At 38.0% G+C, this 13,381-nt stretch overlaps 1 protein-coding gene across 1 annotated transcript in view; it reads right to left on the reverse strand.

Annotated features, from left to right (window-relative positions):
- Window positions 1-13,381, reverse strand: part of LRRC69 (leucine rich repeat containing 69) — a 133,280-nt gene that overhangs the window by 21,297 nt on the left and 98,602 nt on the right. Inside the window, exon 7 of the mRNA XM_006859224.1 lies at window positions 12,752-12,931. Within this exon, the coding sequence (XP_006859286.1) occupies window positions 12,752-12,931 (180 nt within the window). The remainder of the gene's footprint in view (window positions 1-12,751; window positions 12,932-13,381) is intronic.

A 13,381-nucleotide genomic window follows, 5' to 3' on the forward strand; every position in this document is an offset into this window, starting at 1 on the left:
CAAGTGTGGCAGCGGTAGTGAGGTTGGCCCAGGATCGGACATTGTTTCGTTCTGCTGTGCATGGGGTCGCTATGAGTCGATTCTGACTCGATGGCACCTGACAACAACAACAACACGCTACCAGAGCTAGTAGTCCACTTCAAATTTAAATCTATATGTTTACTAACTAAATGTTGGATGGCAAAACAGAAGAGAAATTTGTTTTCAACTCCATCAGTATTGTTGTTGTTAGGTGTCATCAAGTCGGTACCAATCCATAGCGACCTTATGCACAGCAGAATGAAACACTGCCCGATCCTGGGCCAGCCTCACTACTGTTGCCACACTTGAGTCCATTGATGCTGCCACTTAGCCAATCCATCTCTCTGGAGGTCTTCCTCTTTCTCTCTGACCCTCCACCTTATGTTCTCCAGCGACTAGCCTATCCTGACAATATGTCTGAAGTATGAGAGATGAAGTTTGGCCATCTTGGCCTCCAAGGAGCTGTATATGTCTCCATAATAATCAGTACCATGCTTTAAGCTTTGAAAAATACTAAAATCCACTGCCATCAAGTCAATTCTGGCTTGTAGCAAGCCTACAGGGCATTGCTAAGATTGTAAATCTTTATAGAAGCAGAAAGCCTCATCTTTTTCCTTTGGAGTGCCTAATGGGTTTAAACTGCTGACCTTACAGTTAGCAGACCAATACTTAACCCACTCTGCCATCAGGCCTCAAATAATGAACCAGAAATCATTAAGTTATCACAATTGTATTGATATTACAAAGTAGAAACTGAAAGCTTGAGCATAAGTTTTCAGTATTGTGTGAAGCATAAAAAATAGATCAGAGTAAGATGGTTTCTTATTTTCTTAGGAAAAGATATGATGGGAGGCAGAAAAATACCCTGTCCAACGATGTCCATTTCCCTAGAATTTGTGACTATGTCAGATGAACATAGCAAAATATTTAGCAGATTTGGTTAATTTAAAGACCTTGAGATGGGGAGGTTGTCTGGGTTCTTCAAGTGGATCCAAAATAGTCATAAGGGTTATTAAAAATAGAAGAGAAAGAGGTCTAATTAAAAAACAACAACAACAACTAAATCCACCACAGTGAAGTCAATCCAGCTCACAGTAATTATAACACAGAGTAAAACTGTCCTATAGATTTTCCAAGGCTAAATTTTTATAGGAACAGACTGCCATGTTTTTTCACCTGAGCAGCAGCTGGTGGGTTAAAACTACCCACCTTTCAGTTAGCAACTGACTGCTTTAACCATTGTGTCAGGAAGGCTCCCAGAGAAGTCCTAAGAAATACTATTTGAGAAGACATAACCTGCCACGGCTGACTTGGAAAATGGAGGAAAGAGATCATGAGTCAAAAAATGTGGATGGGTCTAAAAACTGTAAAGAATAAGAAAAGTTCCCTTAGAACTCTAAGAAAGAAACGCAGTCCTACTGACACTTTAATTCTACCCCAGTAAGGACCTCATGTTGAACTTCTACAAATCTGTGATATAATAAATTTGTGTTGTTGAAACTGATAAATCTGTGTCAATAAAAAGCTTAGTCGGGTATCATTTAACAAATTAGCAGGACCATGAAAAAGCATGACTATCACGATTTCACCCCATTTGATTTAGAAGAGATTTTGATCCAATTCTTCATTTTCCAGATGAAGATACTAAATCCATATATAGTGACTTATCTCAGACCTCTGAGGGTCAGAGAAAAAGAGGAAGACTCCAACGAGATGGACCAGCAAAGTGGCAGCATCAATGGGCTCAAGCGTGGCAACAATTGTGAGGTTGGCCCAGGACCAGGCAGTGTTTCATTCTGTTGTGCATAGGGTCGCTGAGTCAGTACTGACTCAATGGCCCCTAAACAACAATAATGGTGGTGGTGGTTATGTGCTCTGGAGTCGGTTCCAACTCATAGCAACCCTGTACAGGATTTCCGAGGTTGTAAATCTTTACAAGAGCAGAAAGCCTCATCTTTCTCCCGTGGCACAGCTGGTAGTTTTGCAATGCTGACCCTGAGGTTAGCAGTCTGATTCGTAACCACTATGTTACCAGAGCTCCTTTCAAATAATATATAGAAGTATATCGTAGTGGTTACGAATTGGTCTGCAAACTGCAATGTCAGCAGTTCGAAACTACCAGCTGCTCCGTGGGAAAAAGATGAGGCGTTCTGCTCCCATAAAGATTTACAGCCTCAGAAACCAGGGTTGCTATGGGTGGAAACCGACTCGATGGCACTTAACAACAACAACAACATATTAATTAATTGTTCTGAAACTCAACATGTCTAAAATGATGCTTTGGATCTTGCCTCTGAAATCAGGTCCTTTCTGGACTCGCCTATCTTTTCTCCTCACCTCTTGGAGCTTTCCTATATTCAGTCAACAAGTTCTGCTTTCCTTCCTTCCTCATGCTGCCTCCCTTCTTGTACTGCTATATCTTACACAGGCACAAGAAAATACTTCTATTGTTCTCTTTTCTTCAGTTTTTCTTCTCTTCAGCCTTCAATTAAGCCAGCACACTACTAATAAATGACTTTCCCTACAACACATTTGTATTTACTATCACTGGCTTGCTCCCACAATTCATCAGGGCTTCATTTCCAAACATGATTAAGTACAAACTCCTTGTCTATCATTTGAAATTCACAGCATTTGATCCCAATTTTAAAATAATCTCTCCCCTTTTATTCTCAGCCACAAACCATCTTACCATTCATGTTATTGTTCTTGTTGCTAAATGCTATTGAGTCAGTTCTGACTTACAGTGACCCTGAGTTTCTGAGGAGTGTCTGGTGGGTTTGAACCACCAACCTTTCAGTTAGCAACTTAATGCATCACCAGGACTTGCTCCTCTGCAGGAGAAAGATGTGGCAGCAGTCTGCTTCTGTGAAGATTACAGCTGTGGAAGGCCTATAGGAAGTTCTACTCTGTACTGTAGGGTACAGCAGGGCTCATTTAACATCTAGCTCTTATCCCTAGTGTCTTTTGCATATTTAAATATAAAATCTTATACTTGAAGCCATTTGAGAGAGGCTAGATCCCCTACTTCTTTGAAATATGCTTAGCTTTAAGCAGAACCTCAAATATCTATGGAATAACTAAAAAATAATTTTTAAAATCCAGTTGAACATTCAGAAGACAACTCCTCGATACCAGCAGCCACCAGTGTCAGCAATGAAGGTAGCTGCTCTGAAGTTATCTGCTCCCTTTGGGAAGGACAACCACACATTCTGATTTTCTTTGCACAGTGCTGAGTCCCTTTAATTTTCTCAGCTATTAATAATGTGCTTTTTAACTCTTAAAAGTGTCTTGGCTTAGATGATACATTAAATAGTTATTCTACCACTACAGCATTTGGGACAACGTCAAGAAGAGAAATTAAAAAGAAAATCCTGCTTATGTTCCAGTTAGTCATCCTGCTAAGCAATGTCCTCTTCTGTAAGAGTCATCCTGTTCCCTAACACCACCCCTGCTTAATCAGTGTTCTTTGAACTTCACGTGGGAGCTCTAAATCTTCTAGTGATAAATGAATTGAGTAAAAAGTAAAGAGATGCTAGATGCTCTGAGACTCTATCCAGAAGTTTAAGAACAAAAGGGAAAAGCAGAGTCAGTGAGGTCCCACAGAAGTAGAATTAATCAAGATTCAGTATGTGTAGTCATTTTTACTGCAATTGTTATGCTACATTCTAAATCAAAGAATAAGAAGGAGCTCTGGTAGCGTAGTGGTTACGATTCGGGCTGCGAAGCTTAAGGTCAGTAGTTCAAAACTACCAGCTGTTCTGCGGGAGAAAGATGAGGCTGTCTGCTCCCATAAAGATTTATAGCCTCAGAAACCCTGTACGGGGTCGCTATGAATCAGAACCAACTCCACAGCAAATAACCACCACCACCACATAACCATATAAATTCTTCTGAGCAATAAATACATATTACTCTCATGACTGTTCAGGATTAGAAATTCTGTGTCTTATGAATCCTTTTAGTGCCTCATGTACATTAACTCAACTAAACACCACATAAATGTTTTAAAAACTTCATTCATTTTTACAGTTGACTGGTGAAGTGATCGGTTTCATAAATGAATGTCAGCAGTATCAAAACAGTAATAACTTTTTACTGCAAAGTAAGATTTTTGCTCTGTAAGTAATGAGCAAAATTAAAATGTAATATGTCTCATTACTTGCAGCTTGTCATAAAAAAGGAATTAAGGTTACAAATTTTCATTTATTTTCATAAAGTGGATCAGTGTTTTCACTCATTTGTAGTGAAACCTACTCAGTCTAATCTCTTTTGAGGGTAGTTTTAATTACATTACATCATTCAATGCAGGGTTGAGAGTTCATGTTCCAACTGTTCCCTCGCTAAACTCCTCAACTTTAAAGGAATCTGGGGAAACGTTAAATTCAACTAATGTAACTATATGAAATAAAAAGTATCAAATGCATATCTTGGACATAGAATCACTCAAGTGTTTGGAAAGGATTTTATGAGACAATTTAGGTTACCTCTAAGTCATTAGTTCAAATGTGACCCAAGCTGGTAGAGACTAAAAAAGATTTATTTTTATTGTTGCTTCAAAGGTTTATATCATTAATAGTTAATACTGAAATGTCAATTACATTGAAATTATTGATAATTCTGTAATTGCAAAGCAATAATGGAACTCAGATGGCAAAGATTCTAAGATATGGAAAAAGACAAAACATATGGATAAATTATGGTAAGGGTTAATATTTGAGGGACGAATAACATTTTTCATCAATAATTTTCTAATCCTTATCTCACTATTCCATAAAATAAGCATGACATAATTTCATATCCACTTGAATAGAAGCAAATACAATTTGATATTTGGTTGTTTCTAGTTGTTTTATGTTGAGACAAAGAAGCATTTTTTGTCAAGTGTTTCCCTCCTGTAACACTGCCATCAGATGGTAAAACAAATTAGAGATTGAACTAAACAAAACAAATGCAACCAGAAGTGGAGAACCAGTGGGTTCGCTCTTTATAATAAAGAGTTTACTATAAAGGTCAGCATTCTCTAAACTTAGTTCCTAAAAAGAAACTTTAGCTATTGGGATACTTTAGTTAAGCAGAAGGGAGGATTCTAGACAAACTAGTATTTAGTTGTATAATCTCTTCTCTACAATAACAGATAAACTAGCATAAAACTTTAAATAAATATAAAATCAAGTATTTATCAGTATGGTTAGTCTGATTATCATTTCTATGAATTTTGTGCACATAATTCTGTTTTCAGAGTTCCTAGGTGGTGTAAACAATTAACATGTTTAGCTGTCAATCAAAAGTTGAGAGATTGGCATCTATCCAGAAACATCTCAGAAGAAAGATCGGATTAGTTACTTTCAAAGAATTAGCCTTGGAATATAGCTCTATATAAATAAATGGAGTATCCCTAAATGGAGTATCCCTAAGTTAGAGTCAGCTCAATCACAATTGGTCTAAAATTTGGTGTTCACTCTGGAAACAGGGATCTGAATAATCCCATCAAAACAACTTTTTCCCCCTCTCCAAGACAGAAACTCAAAGAGAACACATAAGCAGTCATGTAAGATTGCTGGCGAGCACATTGGTCAAGTGGTGAGTGGAAGAGGGGGAAAGGCAGCAAAGAAGAAATGGGCTGAGTGTGACTCACCTTGACCTGGAAATAAGAGAGATAGAGAAAGGGGCTGGTTGGTCCAAAGTGTGGTGAGACCTGGGGATTCTTGAGCCCATGGACAAGAACATAGATAGCCACAGAGGGCTAGAGCTGAGAGTGAAGCATCCAGCTGATATGAAGTGAGGGGAGGTGCACAACAACACTCAAACTTGTAGATAGTACCCATTTGACCTCACGTCAGTGGCTTGATGATCAGAACTCAATTAGAGGAAGATAAAATACCAGTTTTTGATGAACAAAAAAGTGTAAATTGCTACAATTTGATGAACTTGACTTATACTTGTGGATGTAGCAGCTCAAAATAACAACTGAGATGGAAGGAGTCTTTACATAAGTATCAATCCGATCCCCTCTGTATACAGGGTTGATAGGGATGGGCAACTTAAATATTGGCTACTGGGGGCAATAAAGGCCCAAAATGACTGGCTATCAAGTTTTCAAGTGGGAGTTTAGTTTCAGAGTGTGGGGCAGGGGGCTGAGTAGGGGAAGAGCAGATAGAATCTTCCCTGAATAGCTTTCATATTGTCTAGACAGGTCAAGTGAAAGGAGATGGGGATAAGATTCTTATGATTCAATAGTGAATAATTCTTATCATGACTAATTGTGACTGTCATAACTGTAAAGGTAGAAGCTTCGTAACAAAAAAGGGGAAGTAGTTAATCTTACAGTCCAGGAACACAGGGGCATAGGACCATCAAGGGAGAAGCACACGAGCAGAATGTGGGTCCCTATCCAGAGAAGCAATGACACCAGAGATGGATGCAGAGATAGAACATGGAGAGAGAGAGCAACTGAGGACTCTAGATTCATGGAAAGAGAAAGGCTATGTGCTGGTAGCCAGGAGACAGGCTTGCAGAATATGCCCTTTGATTGTTTAATGATTATATATTCCTGAGTGTTTTTGTGTATGTTGTTGTTGTTGTCAGGTGCCATCAAGTCGGAACTGACTCATAGCGACCGCATGCACAGCAGAATGAAACAATGTTCAATCGTGGGCCAACGTCACTGCCGCTGCCACACTTAACGCTATCAATGATGCCACCTGGCCAATCCATCTCATTGGGGGTCTTCCTCTTTTTCTCTGACCCTCCACCTTACCCAGCATGACATCCTTCTCCAGCGACTGTTCCCTCCTGACAATATGTCCAAAGTTTTTGTGTATACCCCACAAAAAACAAACAGAGATAATAGCAGCAAATATTGTTGCATGATGATGCATAGAGTAGATTGTAATCATTGCAATGAATGAGTGTAAAACCAATGTTCTTCCATGTAAACTATCATTCAATTCACAATAAAAACTTTAACAAAAGAACAGTATGTTTCAAGCACCAACCTGGTAATATACATTCAAATATAAATTTCCTTTATCCAAATTTTACCAGTGTTACATATCTCCTAAGTTGTTCACCATGAATGATAAGTTCACAATGTATACTTATTCTAATTGCACAGTTCCATTTTTTTTTTTTTTTACTGTAATGTATTTACTATACGTTACTACTCTTACTTCTAACATTATTTTAATAAGGAAGAAGTTTCAAAGCAAAACACTTTTCCTTTTCAAAATCATCACAATTTCCTAGTGACTTACTCATTGTAAATAGATTTTTTAAGCAACATAAACAGCGACTATACATATGGACCTCACCAGATGGAATATGGTGGTGGTGATTATGTGCTGTGGAGTCGGTTCTGACTCACAGCGACCCTATACAGGGTTTCCGAGGCTGTAAATCTTTACGGGAGCAGAACGCCTCATCTTTCTCCCATGGAATAGCTAGTAGTTTCGAACAGCTGACCTTATGCAGCCAGATTCATAACCACTATGACAGGAATCCAATTTCTCTTGCCTATCAATTTATCTCAGCATGTAATTCTAGGTCTTAGTTTGTTTCCCTTAGTGCTTTAAAACGTAATTTTCTGGCATAAATTATTGCAATGAAAAATTTGTCTTCAGATTTTTCTTTCTCTGTAGGTCATTTTTCTTTTCATAATATTTTATGTTTATCTCATAATATTTTTTCTTTGATAGTTTTCAGTTTTACTACAATGTGTCTAGTTAAGGATTTATTTTTTTTACTCTATTTGGCACTCAATATGGCTTTTAAATCTGAAGAAGCATGTCTTTCTTCAATATTTAAAATTTTTCTGCCATTAGGTCTTTGGTTTAAAAACTAATTTTTTTATTCATTATGGTTATAACTACTGTGTTATATTCTTATGCAACTCTATTGTAGTTTTTATACTACCCCCACACAAATTTTATTTCTATTTAACTTTTCATTTTTAAAATGAATGTACTGCCTTAGGCAAATCTGCTGCACAAGACTTCTTGAAAGTATTCAAGAGCAAAGATGTGAGTTTGAAGATTAATTTTTCTCATGTTATTGTGTACTTAATAGATTATAGTATAAGCATAACTTTTATATGTACTGGACAAACAAAACATTCATGTGACTCACTGTATTGAGATAGTCACTTTATTGTGGTGGCCTGGAACCAAAGCTGTAATATTTCTGAGATGTGCCTGTATCTGCGCAATGATTCCTATTGTTTTGCTATGTGGAAGCCAGGTCTTCATTACTAAGGTTGTTGTTGTTGTTAAGTGCCGTTGAGTCGGTTCCGACCCATAGCGACCTTGTACAGGGTTTCCAAGGTAAGACATTGCTATTGCCCTGAGTTGCTGGGGCAGCACTAAACCGGTTGCATAGAGATTCCCAGTACTAACTGCATATCAAAGTCAACAGGAAAACTTTATGAACTTTAGAAGCTCAGGGTCCTACCCTAATGGATTCCGACTTAGTAAGTCTGTCATTTACCACAGGTAAATTTGGTGAGTGGCCACTGAGGTAAGTGTAAGCAGAACTCTTGACTTAGGTTTCTTACTGGCATGAAATTACTCTTATCTTATAACACCCAAATCACTGTAACTACAGAAGTTAGAATCAGAGACTCTCTAGTAACTGAATTGGTTTTAGAGCTTCCTACCGTTTGAAACTACCAGTGGTTCCGTGGGGGAAAGATGAGGCGTTCTGCTTCTGTAAAGATTTACGGCCTTGGAAACCCTGTGCAGGGTCACTATACTTAACAACAACAATAACAACCATAATGGGTCTATGGAGCTCTGATAGTGTAGTAGTTACAAATCGGGCTGCGAACCTCAAGGTCAGCAGTTTGAAACTACCAGCTGTTCCACTGGAAAAAGATGGGGATTTCTGCTCCCATAAAGATTTCCAGGCTCAGAAACCCTGTACAGGGTCGCTATGAGTTGGAATCAACTCCATGGCACATAACCACCATTACCAACATAATGGATCTAGCACACTGAGTGTGGGTACACCCACAACATTATGTCTCCCAACAGTTCTGTATCACTGGGCAGTTCAAATAGCCCATGAAGCCCAATCTAAACCAGGGATCAACAACCTTCCTGTAAAGATGCAGGTAGATAGCAAATCATTTAGACTTTATGGGCCCCAGGAGTTCCTGGGTGGTGAAAATCATTAAGCACTTGATTTCTAAGTGAAGGTTTAGTGGTTCAAACCCACTCAGAGGCATTTCACAGGAAAGACCATGTGATCTGCTTCTTTAACACTTTATGGAGTACAGTTCTACTTTGCAGCACATGGGGTTACCATGAGTTGGAATTGACTTTACTCAATGGCAATTGGTTGCTTGGTTGGTTTTTTGGGTTTATGGACTGACCGTAAGATCTCTATTTCAACTATTCAATGCTGTGTTTGTCACCTAACAGTAGCCCTAGACAATGTTGTTGTTGTTGTTGTTAAGTGCCGTCAAGTTGGTTCCGACCCATAGTGACTCTGTACAGGGTTTCCAAGGCTGTAAATCTTTACGGGAACAGAAAGCCTCATCTTTCTCCTGTAGAGCGGCTGGTAGTTTTGAGCTTCTGACCTTGCAGTTCATGGCCCGATTCGTAACCACTACGCTACCAGAGCTCCTTACAATAGGTAAATTAATAAGCAAGACTGGGTACCAGAAACTATATATTTATGGACTCTGAAGTTTGAATTTCATATGCCATAAAATTTTACGTGTCATAAAATTTCACATCACAAAATATTTTTCTCTTGAGTTTTTTCAACCTATTAAAATATGAACATCATTTTTAGTTCACCAGTTATAGGTGACTTGCCTACTACTATTCTGGACTGTCCAATATTTGTTCCTGACACCAGCATTCCCTTTCTTTTCTTGATGAGCACTTGGTGTCTCTTGGGTCAGAAGTGTCTGGTCTCTCCCTGAGCCAACCTCTGCAGTCATACCTGCTTCACATAGATCCCTTGCTTCCCTGACTCTGACCATGAAATCTGCTGTCCTACAATAGCATGGTTTTCCTTATAATTCTTTGCATCAAACTTTAGATCAGTAAAGCATTTTCATTTTCTTGTTAGTCATTGCCACGTGATTCTCTTAAAATGAAGAGGACTAATCACACACTATGCTATTTTAGAATATCCAGCCCTTTAGGCATGCTGGAGAACCTAGGATTTAGTACTAGGTTTATATGTGCACATTTTGGTAAGAAACTAAAGTCATTTTCATCTCTAGAGAGTTTCTGATTCTAAGTCCTGTAATTATAATGATTTGGGGTATCATTAGATGAGAGTAGTCTTATGCTAATAAAGAACCTAAGTCAAGAGTCTGCTTATACCTGTCTCAGTGGCCACTCACAAATTGTACCTGTGGAGCTAAAAAAAAAAAATACAGATAGTCAGAAACCGTGGTGAAAGGCCCTTTGCATCCAGTTTATAAAGTTCCCCTGTTGGCTTTCATATGCAGTCAGGACTGGCAATCTCTACGTAAACAGTTTTGTGCTGTCTCAAGAGCACAGGGCAATGGCAGTGTCTGACTCACCTTAGTAAACAAGAACTGGCTTCCACATAGCAAAAAATAGGAATCGTTGTATGAATACAGGCATACCTCAGCAATATTGTACGTTTGGTTCCAGACTATCACAATAAAGTGAGTCACACGAATGTTTTGGTTGCCCAGTGCATATAACACAGAATGGTTTAAAATTAAAATAGTTGAGTGCCAGAGTTGTATTCTTTCAACATACTATATGCTGATCAAATAATTGGCAAAGCTGGATTGTTGTTGTTAAGTGCCATTGAATCAGTATTGACTCATAGTGACCCTGTATAGGGTTTCTGGGAGCGGCTGGTAAGTTTGAATCACCAACGTTGCAATTCAAAGCGACCTTGCAGTCCAACACATTACATGAAGAAAAATGTGGCATCAGGGTTGGAAGAAGAATTATTAACAACCTGTGATATGCAGATGATACAACCTTGCTTGCTCAAAGTGAAGAGGACTTAAAATATTTCCTGACAAAGATCAAAGACCACAGCCATAATTATGGGTTGCACCTCAATGTAAAGAAAACAAAAATCTTTACCACTGTACCAATAAATAATATCAAGATACATGGAGAAAAAAATTGAAGTTGTCAAAGACTTCAGTTTACTAGATCAACCATCAACACTCATGGAAGCAGCAGTCAAGAAATCAAATGACGTATTGCATTGGGCAAATCTGCTACACAAGACCTCTTGAAAGTGTTCAAGAGCAAAGATGTCAGGTTGAGGACTAAGGTATACCTGATCCAAGCCATAGTATTTTCAGTAACCTCATATGCATATGAAAGTTGGACAATGAATCAAGATCGTAGAAGAATTGATGCATTTGAGTTATGGTGTTGGAAGAGAATATTAAAAGTACCAAGAACCACCAAAAGAACAAACACATCTGTGTTGGAAGATGTACAGCCAGAATATTTCTTAGAAGCCAGGATGATCAGACTTTGTCTCTCATACCTCAGACATATTGGATATATTAGGAAGGATCAGTCCCTGGAGAAGGACATCATACTTGGTAAAGTGAGGGTCAGTGAAAAAGAAGAACCCCAACAAGATGGATTAGCACAGTGGCGGCAGCAACAGGCTCAAGTATATCAACGGTTGTGAGGTTGTTTTCTTTTGTTCGCATAAGATTGCTATGAGTTAGTAACTGTCGACTCATGGCACCTAACCATAGCAACAACAAAGTTATGTTACTTTAGTCTATTAAGTACGCAATATGTTGTTATTGTTAGGTGCCATCAAGTTAGTTTCGACTCATAGCGATCCTGTATAGGGTTTCCAAGGAGTGGCTGGCAGGTTGGAACCAGCAACCTTGGGGCTAAAAGGTTTGAAATATTCTGAAAATTTCCAAAATGTGACACAAAGTGAGCACATGCTATTAGAAAAACAATGCTGATAGACTTCTGAACTCAGGACTGCCACAACCTTCAATTTGTGCAATGCAATAAAGTGAAATGCAATCAAATGAGACATGCTTATACATGAATGAATAAATTGCCTTTAGTGACAAAGACGAGTATGAACAATAGTCTGTTGTGTTGTTTTTTTTAAAGGGATTGGGCAGGAGGTAATCACTGTGGAATACTACTACAAACACTTTAATATGCTTTCCACCCTGGAAACCAAGTGGATCCTTTAGATGGTTGCTTTAGTGCACTTTGTCTAGTTCATGCTCATTAAGTCTACTTCTGCAATAAATCTACCGGCTCCTGAACATAAGTAATGCTGTGTTCTTATTACCTGTGGAGCCATGACTAGGCTTCTTACAATGTTTGCTTCACCAAGGACAAGTGATTAATTTATATAATTGCAGCTAACATACTGGTTGTTGTATCATAGGATAACATTTCACAGATTCCTTCAATAGCTGAATGAGATCAGCACTACTTATCAGCACCATCAGTGATTCTTTAGTGGAACATAGCTCTCATTTTATTTTTAAAGATGATAAAAACTTCAATTTTCTGATTTAAAATTTTTAATCTCCTTGGATATTTGATACAATGAATGTGTTCTGAAAAATATAAATGGTATGGGTGATGATGATCATTACAGACTCTTATCCAAAAGTATCTATCAAAACTCATTGTTATACTGGCATGGAGGTCTATGGTTGACTTAGATAAAGACAAGGAGTAGGAGAAGATCTTATGTTCATATTCATACAAAAAGCACCATTTACCTTCGATGGAGGAACAAACTGAACACACTCCAGCCACATGGTTAGAAAGGATTTTCCACATATTGCACATTCTTTTCTCTGAGAGAGTATATTCCTGATGTGTGGGTAGCCTACTATGGCTTGCATTATTAAAGGATTATTTTCTGCTAGGTGATTCATTACAAATCTTGATGCTATTTCCTAGATTAAAAAAGAAGAACATGGTTCCTCAGATTATTTTCAAAATCAGTCTTTGTCACTAATTGATTAACATTTCACTAATTTATATTTTTTTGGCCTATTCCTCAGAGTGTCTGTTAAATTGAGATACTAAAGTATATAAAATATTCCATAAGTGATTGACATTGTAAATAAATTCAGGTTAATCAAATAAGGAAAGTAAGTAACTAGCATTATATCTGTGGTTCTTACAAACAGAAACCCAAGTCATAATACATTTATATCATATATTTATAAAATTAGCTCTAGCTAGGCTCCAATTTGGTACCTATAATTACAATAAGCAAGGATTGTGTAAAAGTTCAGACTGGAAGATTCAAAAATTGAGTCTGTCATGTTGCTGTTGTCGGATGCCATCAAGTTGGTTCCGACTCATAGCGACTCTGTAAAGAGTTTCCGAGGCTTTTAAAT

This window comes from Chrysochloris asiatica, unplaced genomic scaffold (assembly GCF_000296735.1).
Source record: "Chrysochloris asiatica unplaced genomic scaffold, ChrAsi1.0 scaffold00031, whole genome shotgun sequence".
NCBI classification, from domain to species: domain Eukaryota; kingdom Metazoa; phylum Chordata; class Mammalia; order Afrosoricida; family Chrysochloridae; genus Chrysochloris; species Chrysochloris asiatica.